At 45.5% G+C, this 24,524-nt stretch overlaps 1 protein-coding gene across 1 annotated transcript in view; it reads right to left on the minus strand.

The window, feature by feature from the left end:
* PLXNA2 (plexin A2) overlaps positions 1-24,524 on the minus strand; it is a 319,252-nt gene that overhangs the window by 280,526 nt on the left and 14,202 nt on the right. The window contains exon 2 of the mRNA XM_074977826.1: positions 817-2,092. Coding sequence (XP_074833927.1) covers positions 817-2,004 — 1,188 coding nt within the window. The 5' untranslated portion in view covers positions 2,005-2,092. The remainder of the gene's footprint in view (positions 1-816; positions 2,093-24,524) is intronic.

Consider the following 24,524-nt stretch of genomic DNA (forward strand, 5'->3'; position numbering starts at 1 on the left):
TTGCTCTTTCATCAATTTGCTGAGACTGCCCAATACAGCATGTTAATTAGCGTGACATGGAAGGGCAGCTTGCAATATGGACACTTACCAACCAGCAATTCACCAACTCATTTCCCACAGGAGCTACTGAATAACTCCTGAATGCCACTGAGTCACTGCTGGCTCATTAATTTCAGCAGGACTGATGTGAAAACCTTGCTATTTCATGCCATTTTCTGCACTAGCCACTCATCTGTTGCCCCAGAATTCCCTCGCTATTCCTGGTACCAGGGAGTTGGAAACCAAACAGCACCTGCTATGGTTAAAAGAGTTTCCAGGGACTGGGGAAACCGGAGGAATATGTATGACAATCAGGAACTGAACTAGCAAAGTAAATGCACAAAATATGCAGATTCTCTTTGCATTTACCCATTGGTTTTTTTTCGCACTACGCTCTCTTGCTGCAGGCTGGGAGAGAAAATCTTTGAATTAGTCTGATGGGACAATTGGAAATGGCAGAATGTGACTTTTTATCTGTCTACCTAGCTAGTTATGTGGCGCTCAGCACCATCATCTCCCAAAGTCTGAAGGAATTAATTCTCACAACCTGAAGTCAGGAAGGATTATTATACCTGTTTGGTTTTGGGGAAAATTAGGGCACAGAAAAATTAGTTCACTTTAAGGGAGTCTGTGGTAGGACCAGGAAAAGAATCCAGGTCTCCCAAATTCTGGTCTAATATCTCAACTCCGAGACATTTCTTCCCAACACAAGTGGTGTGAGCAGTGGGAACAATTTCTCCAGAGCAACAGTGGCAATTTTCCAACAACCATCCTTACCGCTTTTGTGCACTGGACATCCTTCCCCAGCAGCCAGTTGAGCTCCAAGTTGCCTTCCCCCTGATAACAGGATTGCAGTCGCTCCTTGATCTGGCTGTTGATGGTGCGGATGGGGAAAACACAAAGAGCTGAGTCATCAGGTGGCTGGTGATATTGCTTCTGACCTTTGGAGAAGATGGCAAACAGAATGTCATCCTGGGCTGTGATGTTAAGGGCATTGGCCAGCACATCCCCTGGCTTGGAGAGATAAGCTGCTTGCAGGAGGCGGTACTCCACATCCCCCTTGACACAGCCAAAGGGGAGTGAGACATATGAGTGGAACTTGGGGTCATCCTTGCAGAGGCGGACAATGCGAGACGTGTAGAAGAGGTCATTGGCCGAGTTGATAGACACTCCCTCAGGGGTCTCGGGCTGCACTGTCAGGAAGTAGACAAAGTTGCCACTGGCGAAACCGTAGATGTAGAAGATGTCAAAGTGCGAGACCAAGGCCAGAGTGTCTGAGGGGATCTTGATGAGAGATGAGACAAAGTCACTGTGGAGCTCATAATCCAACATGGCTGATGACTCCGGGTCCCGTGGCAGTTTGCGGCTAGAGAGAGTGGGGAAGTAATCTTGCTTTCCGTCCACTGCTGTGCCGATGAAAAGCTTGCCATCCTCTCCCTCAGAGCGTACAATCACGCCGTACATGGTGCCTGTCTTATTGACGCTGGAGAGGTAGTGCTCCTTCTTGTGTGAAGGCTCCACCAGGATGAAGAGGTCGTCCAGCCGCAGCAGCTTGCAGACACCCTGGTAGAGGCTCCCACAGGCCAGCAGCCGGTTCTCTGAATAGTCAATGATCAACAGCTTGTTAACATTGTTGGTGAGGGTGAGGATCTCAGTGCAAGGCTGAACAATGAGAGGTGGGTAGCAGGACTTGTTGTCCTCCTCTGGACCAGTCTTGTGAGCCACCTGGATTGTCAGGTTGCCAGACAGCTTGTATACCCGGTTGATGGCTCCAATATATACTGCCCCAGTGGCCTGGTGGACAGTCAGGTGGTTGAAAGTCCAGTCACGGTTCTCTGAGTGGAAGGTGTTGAACAGGGTGGTACTGGCTGTGTTCCGGGAAAGGGAGACCAAAAAGAGAAAGACCACTGCTGCTGACCAGCTGTCGGGGTCCAGCATCCGAGACCAGTTCTTCCTCTGATCCATCCTGGGGCAGAGGAGAAGAGAAAGGGGAAGCTGAACGTCCACGCTCCGTGTACGCGCCCCTTGCCCCAGCGAGGTTCCTCACATGGCTCTGGAGGAGCAGGGAGGAAACACAGACACAAAGCAAAGGATTAAAACCAGAGTGCCCAGTGGATACAATTGAAGAGAGGCTTTTTAGTTATGCAGTCCTTGAGATAAAGCAAGGACATTGCTAATCCCAGCCAGCATTAAGCAGGTTTCCCCACTTATTGGAAAACTGGTCAGGCTCGATGTTTTGTCTCTATGTGTTAATTTGTTACGTGGTTTAACTGTTCATAAAGTCCTTGGGTGCCATGTGCTCACTGAGCAGAGAAGCGGGTAATCAACCTCAGCCCTGGGACAAAGATTCCACAGTTCAGGTCCCCAATGATAAATCTAAATCTGGGCTGACAGGACTTTTACTGCAGTGTGTACGACTGTAGGTGAAGGATGAGAAAGAGACGGGTTTTTTTTGCCTATAAATCCTGCATAATTTAAATTAATGATGAAGGTTAAATTTTCATGCAGACAAATACAACTTGCATGTACATGACAAAGCTTTCCATGCCTATAGTATAACCTGGACTCCTATCCAGTGTTTTCCTCTATTTTTTTCCATCCATGGGCAAAATAAATTTTACGTGCACCAAGACACATGTGGATGCGCACCATCAATGGAAACATATGTGGGTGCTGTGGGCACTCTGCTAATCAGCTGGGTGGCACCTGATTTTCTCCTGGGGGGGGGCCGCCCAAGCAATCAGCTTACAGGGAAGGCGTCTCCTATCTTCCTCTCACTACTGCAGAGGTGTATGGGCACCGCTGTCTTGCATGCTGGATCCCAAAGCTGACTTTCCAAAGACTACTTCACTCACCACTGAAATGCAGCCATCTGCTTCTAGGGTTTGAGGGGTATGGGAGCTGAGTGAAGAGAATATTGACCTAGGAGGTTTATACAAACTTCCTACCTGTGTGAAATGAATTGTGGTGTCTTTAAAGCCAATGCAAAGTAGACAGGACTTGGGTGCAAAGTCTTGACCAAAACATCTCGTACATATTAAGTTGCATGTGTACTCTGTGCCCTATGGGTGGAGGTCACAAATGGAGCATCCCATGGAATGATAAAGGTCTTTTTTCATCTATATGGACAATTAGCTGAAGGCTTGCCTCAACTCAAAGAGCACTGGCCAAAATATGTGTGTGGATAAGATATGAAATGGTGAGTGACCTTAAATGGAATAAACCTAGTTGGAGAAAGCAGTTTATGGTTTCAAAACTCTTCTTCCCATTAGCAGGTGATAACAGAGCCCTTCATTTCCAGGGCATATTTTGGGAAGCAGCAACAAAATGTGACAAGTATCAGAGAGGTAGACGAGTTAGTCTGTATCTTCAAAAACAACAAAGAGTCCTGTTGCACCTTATAGACTAACAGATATTTTGGAGCATACGCTTTTGTGGGCAAAGACCTGCTTTGTCATGCATCTGATGAAGTGGGTCTTTGCCCATGAAAGCTTATGCTCCAAAATATCTGTTAGTCTATAAGGTGCCACAGGTCTTCTCGTTGTTTTCAACTAAATGTGGAGGCTTCCACACTTGATTTTTTAAGGCTCTATAAAATGCATATGGCAAAAAATGATACAGGAATCTCCCATTCTTAATGGGATTCATTTACCTTGTGGGCAAGATCCAGGCCACAAGCAGATGAGCCAGATCCCAACAAGACCCTCTGTTTGTGGATGGGCACCTGCAGCTATCCAAGTACCTGGTCCTGCAGAGCTGCAAGCCAGGCATGTAGGACATCAGACCTTGAGTTGCTGAGGTTAGCTGAAAGTAGGGATGTGAAATCCCCTTTAATCAGATAACTGGTTAAATATTAACCCATTAAGTAGGATCCTGGGCAGGGGACCACTCCAGCCTGGTTGGAGCAGTCCCCAGCCTGTGGGGAGCTGCGAGAGCACCAGTAAACTGTTACCTGTTCATGTCCCAAGTTAAAAGTCCACAAAAGCACCCACCAACACCCCAAGATCAGCCCTGCCCTAAAGCATGCACTGGGGAAAGTCCAGTCTGAATGGAACTGGGGTTTAACATCACAGGGGAAACCAACTCAGTGGGACATAGGAAGCTAAATCTGGGAAGGAGGTGACATTTTTAAGGTGGTGCCTGTCCAGCTCCTCTGGAGCTGCCTGGTTTGCAGTGTCAGGCAGAGGCATTGATGTTTTGCCCTGCTTTTCTGGCTGAAGGGTACATTGAAGGAGGGGCAGTGGAAGGAATGGAGAAAGATACCAGAGTAATGGGTAAAGTGAATGCTGGAGTGTCTATGTGGGGAAGTGCAAACCCAGAAAGGAGCTACAGAGAGGTCCCCGTGACCTCCATCATGCCAGCCAAGTTGTTAGGAAGTGAGAGTTCCCCAAACTGCTTGCATCTGAGCAAGGAAAGGGCACAGAGAACTTTCCCTTCCATGAGTGGGTTTCACAGACTCATGGAATATTAGAACTAGAACGGACCTTGAGAGGCCATCAAGTCCAGTCCCCTGCAATCATGGCAGGACCATGCACAATCTTGATCATCCCTGGTCATCATCTACACAGAAAAAGGACCAGATGCCTCATTGTCAAGGTTATCTACCAGTGTTGGGACAGGCAGCAGCTATGAGCACAGAATCTGGCACAAGCAAATGTCCCCTTGATGCTAAAAGTGCCCTAGCAATCCAGGATCTCAGTTGTTCTCCTCCCCGATCCCTCTGCTCTCTGACATCCCTTTCCCCACTTCTCTAACACATACACTCAGTCAGCTGTCCAGCCAAATTCAGGGCCATGAAGCTGGGATTTCCTTAGGAAATGGGAGGCTTGCTTTGGAACAGTGCTGTCTGTGTTATGCAGGCTTACATCAGAGTGTGTTTCATAAGCCCTTCCAGGACCGCTCAGAGAAGCAGAGGGACTTTTTTAAAGGCCTTTTTCTATTTCCCATCCTTATTCTATTTTCTCTGCTTTATACTGACCATTCACTCCCTTCCACTGCCAAGTGAGCCCAGGGTGGGGCAGTGACCCTCACAAATGAGACCAGAAGAGTCCTTATACCTAAGGGTCTCAAAGTCCTACACACAGGCCACACCTCTTTCATACAAACAGTAGCTCCTAGAAGGTCCACTGCAAGTCACTGCTGCAAAGAGCTTGCAATTGAACTAGACACTTCCCAGCAGAGTGGCTATATTACGGATGATGGTGTGAGGTACAAAGAGAGCTTTTCAAAAGCACCAACTCCCACTGACTTTGACTTGCATCTAACTGCCTTTTGCAAATCTTTCCCTGTGAGATTACGTGGTCACACAAGGAGCCTGTGGCAGTCAGGAACGGAAGCCCGATCTCCTGAGTCCTAACCCAGTGCCTCAGTCACTTAATTCAGCACCTCTTACCTGCAAGGCAATGAAGCTTTGATTGACTCAGATCCTGTGTTTAGTATTTAAATTTCTAGCACTGCCAAAAATCTGCCATTCACAAGAGTCTCACCAAATGGAGGGTCTCTCTGGAAGCTGGCTAACCTTGGCAAGCCAGAGACAGATGTTTTTGAAAGGTTATTAAGATGCTCAGTCCCTGAACAGCTAGCTGTAAGTATCAGACACCAACCAGAGCAGAAGTAGCTGAACTAGAAGCCTGTAATTGCTTTAAGTGATATTTCCATGGAATTCCCAGTTCATATTTGAGGTGTCTTAATATTTACCTCGGCTTGTGGGAGTATGAGGTCTGTGACTCCTGAGATTGTAAGGAAGACTGTGGCAGAAGGAGGAGGAGTCCCTGTGCATTGAACTGGAAAAAGAACAGAACCCTTTGCCAGCTAACCTTTCAGCTCATACTCACTTGCCCATTTCCTCTCATTAATTGTCCAAACCAAAGTTTTTTTAAAACTCTCCTTTTTCTGGCTAGACAACATCTCAGAAGGGAAAAAAATCAAGTGGCTTCCAAGTCTCGGCTCAGAGGAAGGCTCTGCGCCTTGCAAACTGTTTTTCAGGCATACAAGAGTTGCTGATAACCTGCAATAAACACTGATGACCTGATTGCAAACACCACACTTTTCAGGCAGCTTTCTTCTTGGATAAAATGACAGCATGGCCTGAAAAGGGACACAGAGCAGTGTGCATGTGAAATGAGCACTGAGTTGGAGGCTAGGAATGTCCTGCCTTGTTGTTTTAGGCGGAAGGAAATACCAGGAAACTGTACGCAGGGGAGGAACAAAGGAAAACATTTAAACAGATTCCGGATGTGCAGGTACAAGGATCCCACTGAGCAACATCCAGGCAGGCTGCTGAATAATTCCAGTTTGCTCAGTTTAATGGATAAGGAAAAACTACTCCCATCCGCTGTGTATGTCAATGAGCCAAATGAATTCCATTCCTTTCTGGTGTCTCATAAGCCAATACCACTTTAGCCACAACAGAGTCACTGGCTTGGGTGGCGCATGTCAGAAGGGAACTCTGGTCATTGGTGTATGGAGAGGATTTCTCAGTAAATGATGGTGACCAAGGCCAAATCTGGACAGCCCTCTCCTCCCTACTAAATACAGTTCAACCAAAAAATAAAAAACCCTTTCTCTCTCTATCGCACTGTAAGAGAATAGGAGGGTCCCATGTCAGAATGTGCTCATACTGATGGAAATTTAGAAAGCAAAGAAATAAATTCACCTGATCTGAGAGGGCCATGAGAAATTCTTGCTTAAGGGAACTCAGCTACCTCCTTTCCATTTACTACAGATGGGTACATGCGTGAATGTCGCTCTTTTAGAAGGGACAAAGGAAGATAAGTGAGTATAACATCAATCTCATTCAAGTAACTGAGAACTAGGGCTGTGCTTGTCCAAGGAGGGAGTTTGGCAGTTAAATTCCATTGATACGCAATGAGAGTTGTGTACTTCATGACAAATTTTTAAAGGGCTCATACACAAATGCTAGAAGTTTAAGTAATAAGACGTGGACTAGAGTACCTCATATGAAAGGAAGATGGTGATACAATAGGCATTACAAAAACTTGGTAGAATGTGGACAATTCATGGGACACAGTCATACCAGGGTACAAAATATATCGGAAGGACAGAACAGGGGGTGTCAGCATTCCCTATTTGTCAGAGGCCAGAAATGGATGACAGGAGAGGGATAACTCAATGATGACCTGTTCTATTCATTCCCTCTGAATGAATCTGGCATTGGCCATGGTTGGAAGACAAGATACTGGGCTAGATGGACCTTTGCTCTGGCCCAGTATGGCCATGCTATGTTCTTATGTACTTCATGCCCCTGTCTTCACTGAGATCTGGTCTACACTAGGAAATTAGTTCCAACTTCATCACTCAGGTTTGAAATATCCACACCTCTATGTGATGCAGTTAAACCAACTTAATCCCCATATGGACACCATTGGGTTGGTGGGAGAATTCTCTTGCCAGCCCAGTTACTGCCTCTTGGCCAAGCGGAGCACCATGCAGTACCGCTGCTGTGTTTTCAGTGTAGAAAAGCCTATGGAAAGGGTATGCTTTTACCACGTGTGAGCTAACACATGGTAAACTTCTAGTGAAGACAAGGCAATTGGTTATCCTCATATACATCAGCAGGTTGAGGTAAAGAAAGGCGGAAACCTAGGGTTTAATTTTTATCTGCTAATTCATATTTAAACCACAAACTGCCTTGTTTTCACTAGGTGTTTACCTCAAATTAGTTACGTGTTGGCTGACGCAGAATGAGAGCAAACCTTTTTCCTAACGAGGTACACTACTTTGGAAACCCTGCTCAAGGTGTTTATTACCTTACAGGCACTAACCAGAGACAGATGATGACCACAATATAACCCCATTCTGCCTACACTCACTTTACTGACAATGTACGTAAGCTGGTGAGAAACTTTTTGAAATGTTTTTCATGAAAGGAAAAAAGAAGTCCTTTTGTTGAAGCTGAAGTGTTTTCCAAAATCATATCGATTTTGATGGAAAAGGATTTAGAGAGAGAAAACACACATATCAAAATTTAACCTTTCTTGATCATAAAATGCACAATGCAAAATAAAGCTGGAAAATGACACTTCTGTGATGCACAAGGGTTCATGGGTTTCAAATTTATCTTCCTTGTGATGAAACCAATTTTGTTTCACAAAACACTTGGAAAAGTTTTATTTGCACAACAATCAAGAACACAAACAAATGTCAATAATTTTTGTAAAACAAAATTGTTGTATTCTGGCAGCTCTGTGCTGTGCCTCATTTTGCATAGCACCTTTCACAGCTACCACATTCTTCATGGGTTCTGCAAAACTACTGTGAAAATTAACCAAGGAAGAGATATATTCAAGAGAAGGAGGTGCATTTTCAGAAGAGGTTTAAAGGGGATGGCAGTTACTAGGGTACAAGGAAACAAATTTTGTTGGAGGATAGACTAACACAGCTACTTCTCTGTTACTATTCACTTGGGTACAAGGAGGTTGTCCCTAAGGTCTAGCACATCAGAGAAAGTGGATCCAGCACCAGGATGAGGAAATTGTGTGAGGCACAGACAGAATGCTGGAGTGGGTTGCAGTAGAGATAAGAAGGACTTTGTGGCGCAGAGAGCTTCAAAAGCCAAGAAGGGCAATTTTCAATTCAGTCAGGAGCAGTGGAGAGGTCTGAGGAAAGCTGTTCACAGTTGGAAGAGTTAAACACTGAGCAGGATGCTGTTTTGGGGAAAATGGTGGGCTTGGGCAAGCTTAATTCAGATCTTTAAAACTATTTGATGCCTTTTTTATTTTTGTGAGCAGGGTATAATTTAGCCTAAAATGTGACCTTAAAAGCAATCTGGGATCCATTTGGCACTACAAGGTGAAAGAGAGAGTAAATTCAGGGACACAGTATAAACCCACGCAGCTGAAAGGCCTCACTTATAATGAAAGGAGTTATCTGGTATTTAAATAATTATTAGATTGAAGGCATAATCATGGGTTTGAGCTGATTTTTTTCCCCCACTGTCATCCTAATGGAGCCTATAATATTATTATTCAAATGTCCACGAATCTCACTGGGGTAGGAGGAAAAAAAGACCCAGTTAATCTCTATGTGATGGGGCTGCAGGAGGCATGATTAGTCATTTTTCTTATTTCGGCTGTCACTCACTCCCAGAGCCTGCAGATTGTCATTAATGTTATTTTATGCACATGATAAAAAAGGGAAAATTAAAACAGAAATAAAGGAGAATTTTCTGCAGAAAGTGAGAGGAGCAAAGGAACAATTTGGATGTCACCAGGGCAGCAGCTGCGTTCACTTCATTAAGGCAAAATCTTTTTAAAAATGGGACAGTCACCGCATAGAGTTTAATTTATGCATGAATCCCCCTTTCTTCCCCTGTAAAGATTGGCCATGCTCAGCTTCCATTTAGCCATCTAGCTCTGTGGCTGACCCCATGACCACAGTATTTGGAAAGGCATAATGAGAAAAAAACAAAAAACAAAAGCAAAACAAAAAAGAACAGGGTGCTGTACTGCCTTAAAACCAAGAAGTCCTGTGGCACCTTACAGACTAATAGATATTTTGGAGCACAAGCTTTCATGCATCCATCTGACCAAGCAGGTCTTTGCCCACAAAAGCTTATGCTCCAAAATACCTGTTTGTCCATGGTTTCCCAAACTGGGTGTCATGCCCCCCTAGGGGGGGCATGAAGAAATTCCAGGGGGTGCAAGGTGACCCAGTCCCCCCATATTCCGCCTGAAGAAAGATCTAGCCTTTGCTTGTCCCTGACATTTTAAGTGGGTGACCCAGTGCAGCTGCTACAAAAACAGGCAGCAGACAGAGAGCTGACTGCCTTCTGTAAATGAGTGTGAGTGTGGGTTGGGGAGGAGGAGGAGGAGGATGGGGTTAGATGCAGGGCTGGGGGGTGCCTGGCTTTGCAGAAGGGCAGGGGAGGGGTTCAGGTGGCCAGCTTGCAGGGCTTGTGGGGCTCAGGCAACTGGCCCTGGCAGAGCAGGGCTTGGGTGGCTGGCCCCAGCAGCATGGGGGTTGGGCAGCTCAGGCTGGTGGGCGGGCAACTGGCCCCAGCATCGCGGGGCTTGGGCGGGCGGGTGGCTCGGGCGACTGGCCTGCAACTGGGGTGGGTGGCTGGTCCCGGCAGCCTGGGATTTGGGCAGGTGGCTCTGGAGGCTGGCATGGGGCTCAAGCAGCTGGCCAGCTGGGGCTGCATCAGGCAACCACAAGGGGGCAAGAAAAATGACGTGCTTATTTTTAATTTTAAGTAACATTTTTATATCAAGCTTTTGTGTTTATTTCAAATTACAAATTGAATTTTTTGTTAAGGGGGGGTTGGATGATGGGAAAGAAGAGGTTGGGGGTGTGAGGGTTTCTCAAAAATCAAAGGGGGGCGTGATGCTGAAAAGTTTGGGAACCACTTTGTTAGTCTATAAGGTGCCATAGGACTACTTCTTGTTTCTGAAGATACAAACTAACTTGGCTACCCCTCTGGTACTTGTACTGCCTTAATTGGTCATTTACAGCAGGACACAGCGGAGGCAGCACACTATGAATTCTCATTCGGTATCGTTTCACATTCACTGAACAAGATTCCGTCAGTCACTTAGACAGGGCCCAATTCACAACTGTCCTGCATATTGTGGTGTTATTTACACTAGTGTGTTTTGCACCATCTCCAGTCACTAGAGTCAATGACTTTGGCAGAGGCAAGACCGAAGAAAACAGGCTGGCCACTCTGTGCTCTAGGCCAAAGGCGTGAGAGTTACACTCAGACATCAGGTCTATGCTCTGATATCTCGCTCTCTTTACCAGCACTTTGGGAACACGGAATCTAGGTGCCAAATATTTGCCCAGTCAGGGAAAAGGGTAGAGAGACTCCCTCAATCCTGCTGCTCCTGACTCTTCTCCCATCTCTAGAACCCAGCTCAGACAAAACTCTTGTGAAGCCCCCAGTTACATTTTCTGCATTTCTGCCTTCCATCTGGGGCTCGCAATACTGAAACCCTGGAAATAAGCAGTGGTGGTGCCCAGGACCTCATGAGAAGGCTTCCTCTGGCCAGGTTTTCCAGCCCAGCTCTTTCAATACATCTTAATCCAGACCCCAGCCACCCCTTGCTCCCAACCTCTGTCTAATCCCTGTTGGCTTCTGGCCAAAAGTCCTAATAAAGTTCCTCTCTTCCCAAAAGAAAGTTAAATGGAAAGCTAATTCCATTTTTGATTCCTCACTCTTTCACAACGACATCACATAACGCAAAGGGGACAGAGCGCTACATTCAACTGAAGGCATACTTGCTCTCTGGATGTAATTCTGGCAGAGGAAAGAGGGGCAGTCTGAAGAGATGTCAGTTTAGCTGACAAGTCAGCTGGCTGTGGGAATCTCTTTGGACCTGCCATCCAATCCAAAATAACCCACTGTGGTATACATCCCATAACAGTACACATGCCAGAGAAGCTTTGTGTCAATTACAGTTACTCTTTATTTGGCTCCCAAATTATCTTAGCACCAGCCATGAAGCCCTGCAAGCAAGGCTGTAATTCACAAAAGAGCACATAGGTTTAGCGTTCATGTGCTCCCGTGCCAGCTATTCCCAGGACTTCCCCTTTTAGGCCTGCCTGTCACATCTTCTTCCTCTCCCTTCAGAAAGGCGGAGAGTGGCTTGGATTTTTTATTAATGGGAGTAAACATGATCCATCTGATCTGGGTGGCTGAGTGAGTCAGTACGGGAATTCTGCACCTCCGTGGGGCTCTTGATACTTCTGCCTTCTTGCAAGGGCAGGTAGAGGCTGTTCTAAACTTCAGAAATAGCTATCACCACATGGCACATAGGGCATGATCTCCCTGCCACAGTCACCGAGACAGAAGTCCACAAAGACAAGCAGCTGTCTACACCGGCAATTGAGTGAGAAAGCTTGTGTCATTCTCAGGTGCTTAACCCCTACCTCCAACAACAAGAGCTTTGCTGTGGGCAAGGGCAACTACTAGCGTAACAGCCACAATCTATAACGCAGGAACACCAGTCCTGAAACTTTTCCTTGCAACAAAGCCCGCTGCCAGCTTTGTCCCCACATCTGTTCTGGAGATACCATCACTGGGTCTAACCAGGTTATTCACAGAATCATGGGCACATTTTCATGTTCCTCAACTAACATCATATATACCATCTTGTGCCAACAATGCCCAGATGCTTTGTATATTGGACAGACTTCAAACTCCCTTTGACAAAGAGTTAATGGGCATAAAACAGACATAAAAACACTCCTGATGCACACACCTGTTAGCCAGCATTTTAATGGAGCAGGCCATTCTGTTAATGACTTAAGAGTTTGCGTGTTACTGAACAAGAATTTTCACAACACTCTTGAAAGAGAGACTGCCGAACTCTCTTTTATATTCAAATTTGACACATTAACACGTGGTTTGAACCAGCATGGGAATTTTCTGAGTCACTATAGGGGCTCGTTTGCATACGTGGCTTAATCTAATTCTTGACTCACCCCGCCCCCCCGCTTTTGCCCCTCTACTCTCTGATTTGCTCACCTTAATCATTTTTTTTTCTGATTTGTCCACCTTGATTATTGTTTTTGGTTCTGAAGAGTAAGCCGTGCTAGTCTATACACTATCAAAACAAAAAGCAGTCAAGTAGCACTTTAAAGACTAGCAAAGTAGTTTATTAGGTGAGCTTTCGTGGGACAGACCCACTTCTTCAGACCATAGCCAGACCAGAACAGACTCTGTTCTGGTCTGGCTATGGTCTGAAGAAGTGGGTCTGTCCCACGAAAGCTCACCTAATAAACTATTTTGCTAGTCTTTAAAGTGCTACTTGACTGCTTTTTGTTTTGTTTTTGGTTCTCTGTGCCTTAAATATTGAGTCTGTTCTGGTATGGCTATGGTCTGAAGAAGTGGGTCTGTCCCACGAAAGCTCACCTAATAAACTATTTTGCTCGTCTTTAAAGTGCTACTGGACTGCTTTTTTGTTTTGATTGTATATAGACTAGCACGGCTATGTCTCTGTTACTACTAGCGTGAGGAGTGCTTTGTCCAGCTGGAGTCAGATAAAGTAAACACCATTCCTCGGAGGCTGACGTGTCTGTGAAAGTGCAGACAAACCGTTTGATCTACCTTACTGTTGAGGACAGGGCTGCTTTGCTAAAAGTTGTGATGTGCAGACACACCCTTATGAGAAGTAAGGGTACCTAGCTCCATACGGTACCTATGTCGTGAACTCCCTTCCACATAGAAATTCACAGACAAACAGCTGTCTGCACCAGCAAATGAACTGACCAGTTTCATAACTGTACAGAGATAGAGTTTCATCATCCAACAGCTCCAGACCCTTTTTCCCCAGCTTGTGCCAATATGCTGCTATCAAAGCCTGGGAATTACACGGACTCTCCAAAGAGGCTCAGTGGGAAAAGGAAGCCCTTCTCGTGTTTGTCTTTTTCTCGTCGGTTTGCCTTACTGAATTATGAACGCTTTTCAGAGATGTGAGCATTGGGGGTGGGGGCAGGGGTGAAGCTTGGCTATAGTTACCCCCTGCTGAGGACTTTCTAGTCTGCTGGCTGATTTAGCCTTGCCTGCTGTGTACAGTTAAACTAAGATTCATTACCGTGAGGCCAGGGGCAGGGAGCTGTGCCGACTCACCTGCTGGCCTCCTGCATATGTCACCAGCCTGTCAGAAATGCCCCAGTATCCCCTTTGTGGTACAAAGGGTCATCAAAAGGGCAGGCCTTACAAGCAGCATAATCTAGACTACGATACAAGAACCATCAATGTGGAGTCTCCTCAGCCCTTTGCTCTCCTGACCTCTTTCCTGTGTGTTGATTACAATTTAATATGCAGCAATTCAAGGGGCTGACTGGGGAGAGGGGCAGAGGAAGAGTTTATTTAAGAACTGCTCCATCTTGGAGTAAGTGGGAACCCTGGTGCTTTGCACACAGCTGCCACAGGACTGGGGGACAAGGGGAAGAGGGGGATGGCTCCAGGCCCTTTGAAGGAACAGGGCCTTAGGTGGAAGTGGGAGAGCCAATGGCAGTCAGCCTGTGACAATACCCAGAGGACCGTGCTGCTTCCCTCCAGCTCTCAGAAGCCACACGGCGCTGCAGAATGATGCTCCCACAGCTTTTCAAAGGGGCCCATAGCTCCTGGCCACCACCACGACTACTGCAGCAGCAGCGGGAACTGGGAACGCTGGTCTCCTCTGAACTGCCAGGCCCCTATGCAGTTTCCTCCTTTCACTCTCCTCCCACTGGCAGGCCTGATTGCTGAAGTTCAGCTGCCCTGAGAGCTGGGCTTCCCAGGCCTATCACAGAAGGCTGGATTCACAGGGCAAATTAATTAGGATTCAGGAGACTTGGATTCTGTACCTGATTTTGCAACTGTTCCCTTTTTCAGCCTTGGGAAAGTCACACCATCTCTGTGCATCGGTTGCCCCTCCCACTTTTTAATCTATCAAGTGTACTTAGATTGCAAGTTCTTTAGGGCAGGGGTGGCCCCTTGCTCTGCACAATGCCTTACCTAATGGGGCCTCTCGAGATTACTGAGGGTAAGTTTAGACTGGGAGCTGGAGGCATGATTTCCAGCTCAAGGAAGCATCCTTGCATTAGTGCCAATCAACATAAAAAACAGCAGTGGGGTTGAGTTGCAGAGCTGGCCAGATATCAGATTGTATTTGGGGAAGCTAGTCCCTTCTTCTCTTTGCAAAGTGGCACTACTTTCTCCTTTTATTTGGCTTGCTTGCTCAGTGCTATTGTGGCTACGTCTCCTGGAGCTGGGGTGTGCCTCTCCAGTTCCCAAGGCAGGCACACCTTTATTCAAATAATAAACACCAGTTGCCATTCCAGAAAATACTGGCCCCAAAGTCAAGGAAACAGCCTGTTCCCAATTAGAGCTTTTCCACATTCTATCTAAAGAGCAGATGTACCCTTTCCCCACCTCCATCTGTCCACAGAAACCTTGGCACCTTTCAGAAACGTCACCTGAGGTGTGTGTGTGGGATGGAGGGAGAACTTTTCGAGAGATTCCAAAAGGCTCAGGTAAGCATTTCTCCATTGAATGTTTCTTATCCTGAACCTGAACAACAAGGGCCAGAAACTTGTCAAGAAAGCCCATTCAGCCAAGACAGCCAGCAAATAGTTCAGTGAGATCAAATCAGCCCTGGAACCTGTGGGAGCTTTTCAGAAAGCAAAACAGCACTCGTGAAGCACTTTAAAGACTAACAAAATAACTTATTAGGGGATGTGTTTCATGGGGTAAACCCACGTCTTCTGATCTGGAAATCCTGATGAAGGTCTGAAGAAGAGGGTCTGTCCCACAAAACACATCACCTAATACATTTTGTTAGTCTTAAGTGCTACTTGACTGCTTTTGTATTTTGTGAAGATACAGACTAACACAGCTGCCTCTCTGTGACTGGTCCCATCAGAGTCAGTAGCAAAGCTCACATCGACTTTCATGGTACCAGGATTTCACCACTGATCTCTAAGCATGGGAATTTCACAAAACCTTAATTTGGTAGCTGGTTTTGGCTCGCCTCTACACCTATAAATTGGGAGTAGTTTCCATTCTAGATCTGAACTTTGTGGCTCTGCCCTCCTCTTTATGTACAACTGCAGTGATTAAATACTAAATCCCGATTTGCAGACTTCACACAGGAGTGTTAAGTTGAGCTTTACTCCAATCGAGGGCAGTATCTCTCAAAAATCCCTACCAGTTACTTTGCATCAGCAAGTGTTTTTAGCTTGTCACCTCTCCATCTGTTTCCAGCTCCAATACACTGAGAGAAGATTTTTAATTCAGAGCCAAAATACTGATTTTTTCAGGGACAGGTGACAGGAAATTTTTAAAAACTCCAAGGAAAGGTTATTCCCATGAAGAAAGGGTCCCCCAGAAGTCTGCAAATGGTCCTTCAGTGGAAATGCTGATAACCACGTGTGATCTGAGCACAGAGCTATAATCCAACAGCATATAGTACCTAGCTCTAATACAGTGCTTCTCACCAATGGATCTCTAAGCACTTTACCAAAGCAGTCAGTCTCATTAACCCCATTTCACATATGAGGAAATTGAAGCACAGATCTCTAAGTTCACCTAGTAAACCCATGACAGAGCTGGGAACAGGACCCAGGTCCCACTTCAGTGCTTTAAACCTTACCTCAGCTGTTCCTAACCTTTTCACTAGTGTGGACCTCCAGTCACCCCCAGACCATACAGGAACCCCCAATCATTCCCCGTAAACTGTTCGTGGACCCCCATCAAAGCCAATTCTAGCCTGTATGTACACTTCATTAAATGAAAAAGGAAACCACAACATAGATTTTTGGATATCGATTAATAACATTATTGGAAAATATTTGATTTTAAATAATAATTGATTGTAACGTTAATTTATTTAAAACTTATTTTCTATGATCATTTTTATTTATTTATTTTTCATGGACCCCCTACAGTCCCTTTGCAGACCCCAGGCGGAGAACCATTGACTTACATCATTTCATCCAGACTTAACTGTGGGATGTTTGTTGCATTTTGAGCTCCCCAAATTTCATCATCAGCTGCAAGAAAACATGGCATTCAAATGTTTGGTTTTTTTTTTTTAATCCAGACATTGTTCTCACAGTTTAAATGCATAACAACTCAATGGCGTACTTCAGAATTCAATGCGAACTAAAATTACACAGACTGATATGATCTGAAATCACAATGATAATGCAAGATAAAGGCAATTACTAGGACACCTAAAGCTTTTTGTTTGGGCCTTTTTATTGTTACCTCTAAAGATACAACAAATAAATTGAAGTGGTTATAAATGATTAAGCTACACAGCAGCCTGACAAACTCCAGCATGGTGAGCGCCAAATGGTTAATCTTCTGTTTATGAGGCTTTGTTTCATTCATGAAGATGGAGGATTGAGTGCAGATTAACAGCCAGCCATGGTGAACAGCCAGTGAGCCTCAGTACCCACCTGAAGACACTCCTGCCAGCCCTAGTAATCCAGGCTCTGCTATGGACTTGCTGTGTGATCTTGGACAAGTTGTACTCCTATGTCTAGCCCTGTAGGCCCTATTATAATAAAAATAAACACGGACACAGCTATCTCTGTGAATTGCAGCTCAATGATATAGTCACAGGTGTGGTATATACAGTAAACTCCTTCATATCAGGCACTCTGTCATCTGGAGCTCTCAAATAACTGGCATTTTTACCGTAAGTACATTTTAGTTATGTTTTCCATAAGTACAGTACTGTGAAAGTAAATACAAGTGAGTACAGTAAAGCAAATACAGTGTAAATTCACTGTGTACAATACTACTCTTGGTAAATAAATTACTCCGCATACATTTTTGCTTGTTTCTTAATAATCTAGCCTTGTTTTTCTTTAGTGTTATGCATTGCTAGGTATATCGCTCTATTATCCGGAATATTTAAATATCCGGCAACATCCCAGTCTGGGGGCTGCTGGATATGAAAGAGTTCACTGTATAATGGCACGGGGTAGTCCATGCCAAGGATTAAATCCTGACCCAAATGAAACGTTATAAAATTCCTATAGACTTCAATGGATGCAGATTTCACCTAAATCTCATTTAAGGGTCTCAACGAGGATCCCATCTCTAACTGCCACATATGAACTGCATCCAGCTGCTCATCTCAGCTGGAAACACTCTCTAAATTCAAGTCCCAACTAGCCCTACAAGAGAGCCAGCACTGAAGAGTGGAACCTACTAGAGCTTTCCCGGAGAAATGCCCACCAGGAGCTCCTGGCGTTTAACACTCTCGCTAGCTGCGAACCCAGACTGCTCCTAGTGACAATCGGAGCTGTAGCAAATGGCATTCTCCAGGTTACAGCAGCACAGTGGTTCCTACTTGGAGGTTAGGAAGACACAGAAGTGACGGCATCACTGTGGTTTTTTCATGACATCAGCAACAATTTACTCTGGCTAAAAACATACTCCATATCTATGCCTCATCTGCTTATTTCACTGTCCCTGAGGTCCTCCACCACATAAAACTCATTCACATTTCACTCTGCCATTACCATAACAGCCTTATAGCTAACACTCCAGCAGCCAAAATGAGTAAAATTCCAGGGGACCCCAACAGCCACATTCCCACCACCTCCCTTTTCCTTATGGCTGCTTATTGGTGGGGAGGAGAGGAAATTTTGCAGGCTTGTTTGCATCTATCTGAGAAAGAGGTAGCAGGGCAAAGTACAGTATTGTGACTATTGCTTCCGCAAAGACTGGGGTAAGGTGGAGGAGGGGAAACTGAAGCCCAGCTGCAAAAACGCATTTCCTTGATAACAAATATAATTGCATGAATTATGCACAAAACACGCTCAGATGGTCCAGGCCTCAGATATTATTTACGCACCAAATGTACTGGATGAAGCTTGTCTCTCTGCCCTCCCTCTCCACCCACCCCCCGACACTCACCAACCTGTCTAGGATAAAGGAAAACAGAGAAACCAATGAGCAGGACTTTGGGAGACTCCCTTCCTAGCAGCTGTGATGGCACGTTTCCTTTTTAGGCAGTGTGGTTTAGTGGTCCCAACAGCAGACTGGGCAGCAGGACCCTTGTTCTATTCCTGAATCTGCCACCGTGTCTGGCTTGTTGTGTTTTCTAAGGCAAGTCACTTCCTTGCATCTTTGTGCCTCAGTTTCCACATCTGTAAAATGGAGCTAATGATTTCATCACCAGGAGTGGGGGCCAGGAGATGGGGGAGGCTCTAAGGTTTAGTTGGTGAAAATGGTCTGAAATCATCAAGGGAGAGGTACTACATGCAAGTTATTATTGGTCACATCTCATATCAGGAGCGTGGCAGAATTGCCTCCCAGTTGGGGCAGTGGAGTAAGAGTCAGGAAACTTGTCTTGGTAATCCAGACCCTGCTATGGACTTCCTATGTGACCTGGGACATGTTGCACTCATGTGGCTAGAGCTCTAGGTCCTCTAGGGACTATTGTAATACAAATGAACATGGGCACAGCTATCTCTGTAAATAGCAGCTCAGCCAGAGTCGCAAGTGTGGTATATATAATGGCACAGGAGTATGCTAAGGATCAAATCCTGACCCAAATGAATTAAGTCAAAAATTCGCACTGACTTCAATGGACACAGGATTTCACCTCAAATTCCACTGAAGGATCTAAAGCAGAATCCCAGCTTTGGATGATACATATGAACTGCATCCAGCTGCTCATCTCAGCTGGAAACACCCTCTAAATTCAATTCCCATTCAGCCCAAAAAGAGAACCAGCAAAATTCACCACTCCTCTAGAATGCCTCAGTGGCAGAAACAAGACACGGTTTCTTTTCTTTGCAGTGTTATCCAACACCTGTTATCTTGTAAAGCTGGCAGCTATTCAGCTTTAAAATTACTGTTGCAAAATGGCTTCTAAATTACCCAGTATCATCAGGGACGGGGCTGGGAAGAGAGGAAATATAGCTTTATTCAACACGCAACCATTTAACACAAAATCCCTGCAGAGTTTTCTTATTGCCTTGACACACAAAAAAGAGAATTTATGCATATTTTTAAATTTTAAAAACATTTCATTCAAGATTTGGGACGAGGAGGTGGGTTATTTCATCTAAACCTGAGTAAATGGCTCAGATGGTTTGAATAAAGTCACACCTCTATCTAGATGTTAACACCACTGTAGCATCTGAGCTCACAGTCATTAATGGATTTTATCCGCACAGTCCCAGTGTGAGGTAGGAGTTTAGAGATGGGGAAACTGAGTCACAAGATGACTAAGTGACACGAGTAAGGTCACAGGCAAAGTGGAGAACTAGCTCCTTGTCTCCTGAGTGCCAGTCCAGTGTGCTACCCATTTGATGACCTCAGACTGCCCTGTGGTACACTGTGAGGGAAGATCAGAATGACTCTGGAACAGGAGGAGGAAAATGGAGTGGGTCCAGGTGAAGAATGCTCCCAAGATCAGTGCAGGCAGCTGATGAACCCCAGTTCCAAATCAAATGGGTCCCCAACCACATCTCAGTGAAAACCCCGACCCCATTTGGCCATGCCAGTCTGCAAGCATTGTGGTATCTGTTATCCTCAATACTCCCTACAGCAACTTGACATACTTACACTGCAGCCACAGTGCCGTTACCTAGGTAAATGAGGAAAATGCTGAATCCCCGGCTGGCCAACTCGAGAGTTCACTTGGTCAGCAGCACTGAGGTTCTAAAGAACATGCAAGTGTGTGTTTGTGAACAGTGCAAAATCCCTGCTTGGAAGATGCTTTGTGGTTCCATGATGCATAGTTGAATTCAGAGAGGCTGGAGAGGTGATGGGGAGGGCACAAGCATCTTTTCAGCAGGTGAAACTAAGCACCAAGCAGCCTCAACCGAAACACAACCCCTTAAGCTGGATATCATTGCTTTTCTTCTTCTGCCTCTGGGGAAGGGATAACTTAGCCTTAAACTCCGTAGAAGAGGATTAAAAGTACACAGAAGCGCTGGAATGGGGCATGCCTTGTAGCTAGCATAAGGACAGATGACAGGCCTTCTTGGTGTTGCAGTCCTGTTCCGCCACTGATTTGAGCTCCCCCCTCCTCCCCAGCCTATGAAGTGTGTTTATCAACTCTAAGCGCACGCCAGTGGATGTCCTAGTACACTGCCAGATTCCTCTCTATGGGTTTCATGAGTCCCAAGAGCTCCAGTGGACCAGCTACTTGGTTCTGCAATCTAGCTGCCAATTGGAATCCTGGAATTTCAAGTGGAGAACTAGCCCTGTTTTTCTGCAGTGCCACTTGTGCTCCTGGCTTCTAACAGACAGTGAGGGAGATGCCCATGTCAAAATGTCATCAAAGTAACAGCAAAACTAACTTGGTTATGTCAATACAGACCATCCCACAACACTGAAGACACCTTTAGTGTGCATCAAACCTACTTGGCTGAAGCTCACACATAACCTTTAGTGGACATTTAAGCCAAAAAGTGTAACCCACCTTTGGCGGGTGCAACTTTGCGTCTCTGGGTCTCCATTTACCCATCTGTTTAACTGCCTCATTTGAGTGTTTGAGGCTTAATTCATGTTTATGGAAATCTTTGAGATGCTCGGCTGCTAGGGAAATGGGCATATTTATATGAACATGACAGCTCCTTCCTAGTCTGCTGCAGAGAGTGACAACTGGCAGCCGTGGGAGAGTTCACAGCAAATGGGACAGAGGTCAGAAATCCTCTGGAGATCTCCGGTGGCTTCTCAGCTTCAACACCAACTTCTGCCTATGGGGCTCAGGCGCTGACAGGTGGAGTCCTTCCAGACATTGTCACTTGTGCCCTCTAAGCTCAGGCTAAGACAGTGACAGCTGAAGAGCCCCTGAGTCTAATGTGTTCTCAGCAGCTTCCCGAAGAAGCAGAGGAGACGACAATGCTTCCCACCACAAAGATCCTATTCGCATATTTCCTGCAGGACTGGGATGCAAATTTCTACCTGGGAAAGTGGCTTCTTCCCACCCAGCTGCTCTGCGCTCCTCAACCCTGCTTTTCAATTTCAGAGTGCTGGCACATCACTGATAAATTCAAGCTTGTTTAATAACCCTTCTGTTTAGATGAAATAAGCTGTCTTGTTTTCTTTATTTTTAACACTGACTCTGGTTTCTTTGCTAAGGATTTTACTGTCATTTAAGAACTTCTCCCTCTCCAACCCAGCTGATAACAGGATGGAGAAAACAGTTGTTTAGGCCTATGCATGACAATGATCAGCAGTTAATGCACGGGAGACAGGGAAGTAACCAAGGACAACTGAACTGCTGGATGTGGTTTTGAGGGCCCAAAAGCCTGTCCAGGGCTGAGAGACTGACCCTCTCTCATTAATTATGGCCATGTCTGGTAAGCCTATTTGAGATCCAGGCACTGTACAAATGAATAATGAAAAAACAGTTCCGGACCCACAGAGTTTACAAACCAAGCTAGAAGGAGCATGAGGACACAGACGTGGAAAAGCAAAGCAACTTGCCTAAGTCAGGGTCTCCCCTCTCTTTATCCAGTGTTCTGTTCACTAGCCCATAATGCTCCTACCTTTCCCACAAACATCTCTCAGGACAAGCTTTCTGCATGAAAGAAGTGCATCATAACCCTGCATAGCCGCTGAACCAGCCTCCTCAAACTCACCCCCGCTCTGGTGCTCACCACACCACTGGCAATGGCTAGACAGGACAGTTGGTTATTAGGCCAAATCAGAGATGACTGACTAGTGTGGGGATTCCACGGTGGGCACACGCCACGTGCCCCTGTGCTGCCCATGCCCCACGCTCACCTACCGCCTCCCATGGAAGCACCGCTTCTGGTGAGTACGGTGCTGCAGTGCGCTGAGGAAGAGGGAGGACTGCCCCTGCACTTACTGGAAGTGGTGCAGCACCGACAGTGAGTGCAGGAGGACAGGCCTACGTCACCCCTTTTGCACCTCCCATTCATTGCCTCTGGATCAAATCCACCGTTTCTTTCTTGTGCTGTCTCCCCTCCATCTGCCTGCGTTTACTGGTTGTGTCCACCTGTTCACACTTAAAATGTGTTTAGACCATTAGCACTGTGGGGCAGGGACTGACGTTTGGATGTCTACAGTGCCTCACACAATGGGCCTCTTGGCACTGCCAGCAGTACACAGAACAACTTGACTCACTTGGGAAACAAGTTTTGAAGTCTAAGCTGTCTCCAGCCTATTTCAATTTGAAAGCTGCACTTGTCTGCAGAACAACTGAGTCATTTCCTTCCTACATCCAGACTGAACTGGACTTGATCTAGCCATGCCCTGGAACACAATAAATTCACCCAGGACTTACAGGACCCTATTTCACAGGGGAACAGCAAAACCTGTGTAGTTCCCATATGCCTAGAGCTCCCCTCCCTCTCTATTCCATCAGCACAGACTTCCTTTAGACCTAGTCACAAGTCTCCTTTCAGCGAATGCACCATATGGCCCTCAGTTAATTTCACCCTCTCTGCACTGCCAGTAGAGTGCTGTGAAATGCCACAGTGCACACCAGTGCCAGCAGCCCAGACGGGATTTGCATTACTTTGCATTTATCAACATTTCATTTCATCTGCCATTTTGTTGCCCGGTCACCCTGTTTAGCAAGAGCCCTTCATCTCTCTTCACAGTCAGATTTGGACTGAGTAATCTTGATTCATTTGGAATTCTCTGCCAATTCAGTGTTCACCCCTTTCTCCTGGTCATTTAGGTGAATGGCGAACTTAGCACAGGTTCTAGTGCAGATCCTTGGGGAGCCCCCCTATTTTCCTGTGTTGTGAAAATGGACTATTCCTACCCTCTTGCCTGTATTTTAACCAATTACTGACCCATCAGAGGATCTTCCCTCTTATCCCATGACTTTTTAAGTGTCTTAATAGTTGGGTGAGGAACATAATCAAAGGCTTTCTCAAAGTCCAAGTGTGCTAAATCCACTGAACCACCCTTTTTGATACCCTCATAGAATTCTAATACATCGGTGAGACACTGCCCTTTACAGAAGCTGTGCTGACTCTTTCCCAACATACCATGTTCCTCTGGGGGACAGATAATTCTGTGCTTCTCTGTAATTTCAAGCAATTTATCCAGTAGCAAAAAGTTAGGCTAATTGGTCTGTTATTCTCAGGATCTTGAAACTTTTGTGCCAAACAAGCCTGATGTGGCTGATCATTTGGGGGGGGGGGGGCAGGAAAAAATTAAAATGTTTTAAAATGAAATTTTGCCTGTGAACCTCAGAAATTGAACTGTAGTTTTGAGGACAAGAATGCATGTAAAGCGGAACTCCTCTAGACTAATGGTAATGTTTTAGACGCTTTCTTCCAGTCTTGCTTTCATTAATCTTCAGGAGAACACGATCAAGTTCTCTGTGAGGCAGTTATAAAGTCCATAATTCTGTTAACCAAACAAAGCAGCACAGATCACATAACAGACTGAGCTACAAGGAAATTAGCATTACATCCTATTCCGCAGCAAGATGGCTAGATTAGATAACCTGGCAATGCATGTTGATAGATGGGAGTGTGCAGAAAAGGCAACAGGAATTGTCAGAGATTAACACATTTATGACTCAATATTTGGCTTTTCTTCATGTTAATTTTTCTATTATTTGGAATTTTTTTAAAAAGGGGGGAGATGGCATCAGATTTGCCAGAGGACACTTGTTTGCCAATAGTCATTTGTAGCCTTAAGTAAGAGAGCTGTAACTACAAAAATTGCATTCTGAAGGACAGAGACTCAGAGGGGGAGCCATGTTAGTCTGTAGCTTCACAAATAACAAACAGTCCTGTAGCCCTTTAAAGACAACCACATTTATTTATTAGGTAATGAACTTCCATGGGTAAGACCTGGGTAAATCTGAAGAAGGGAGTTTTACCCATGAAAGCTCATTACCTAATAAATAAATGTGGTAGTCTTTAAAGTGCTACGGGATGGCTTGCTTCTGCAGGAATCAAAGCTCCACTCCAAATCTCCAATGTGGGAATAGTCAGACACACACTGTGTATTTGTACTTCACTTATGGGGTTGTTTGCATGCTCCCTACTGTAGGATGCTCATGAAGGCT

This window comes from Carettochelys insculpta, chromosome 26, assembly GCF_033958435.1.
Source record: "Carettochelys insculpta isolate YL-2023 chromosome 26, ASM3395843v1, whole genome shotgun sequence".
Lineage (NCBI taxonomy): Eukaryota > Metazoa > Chordata > Testudines > Carettochelyidae > Carettochelys > Carettochelys insculpta.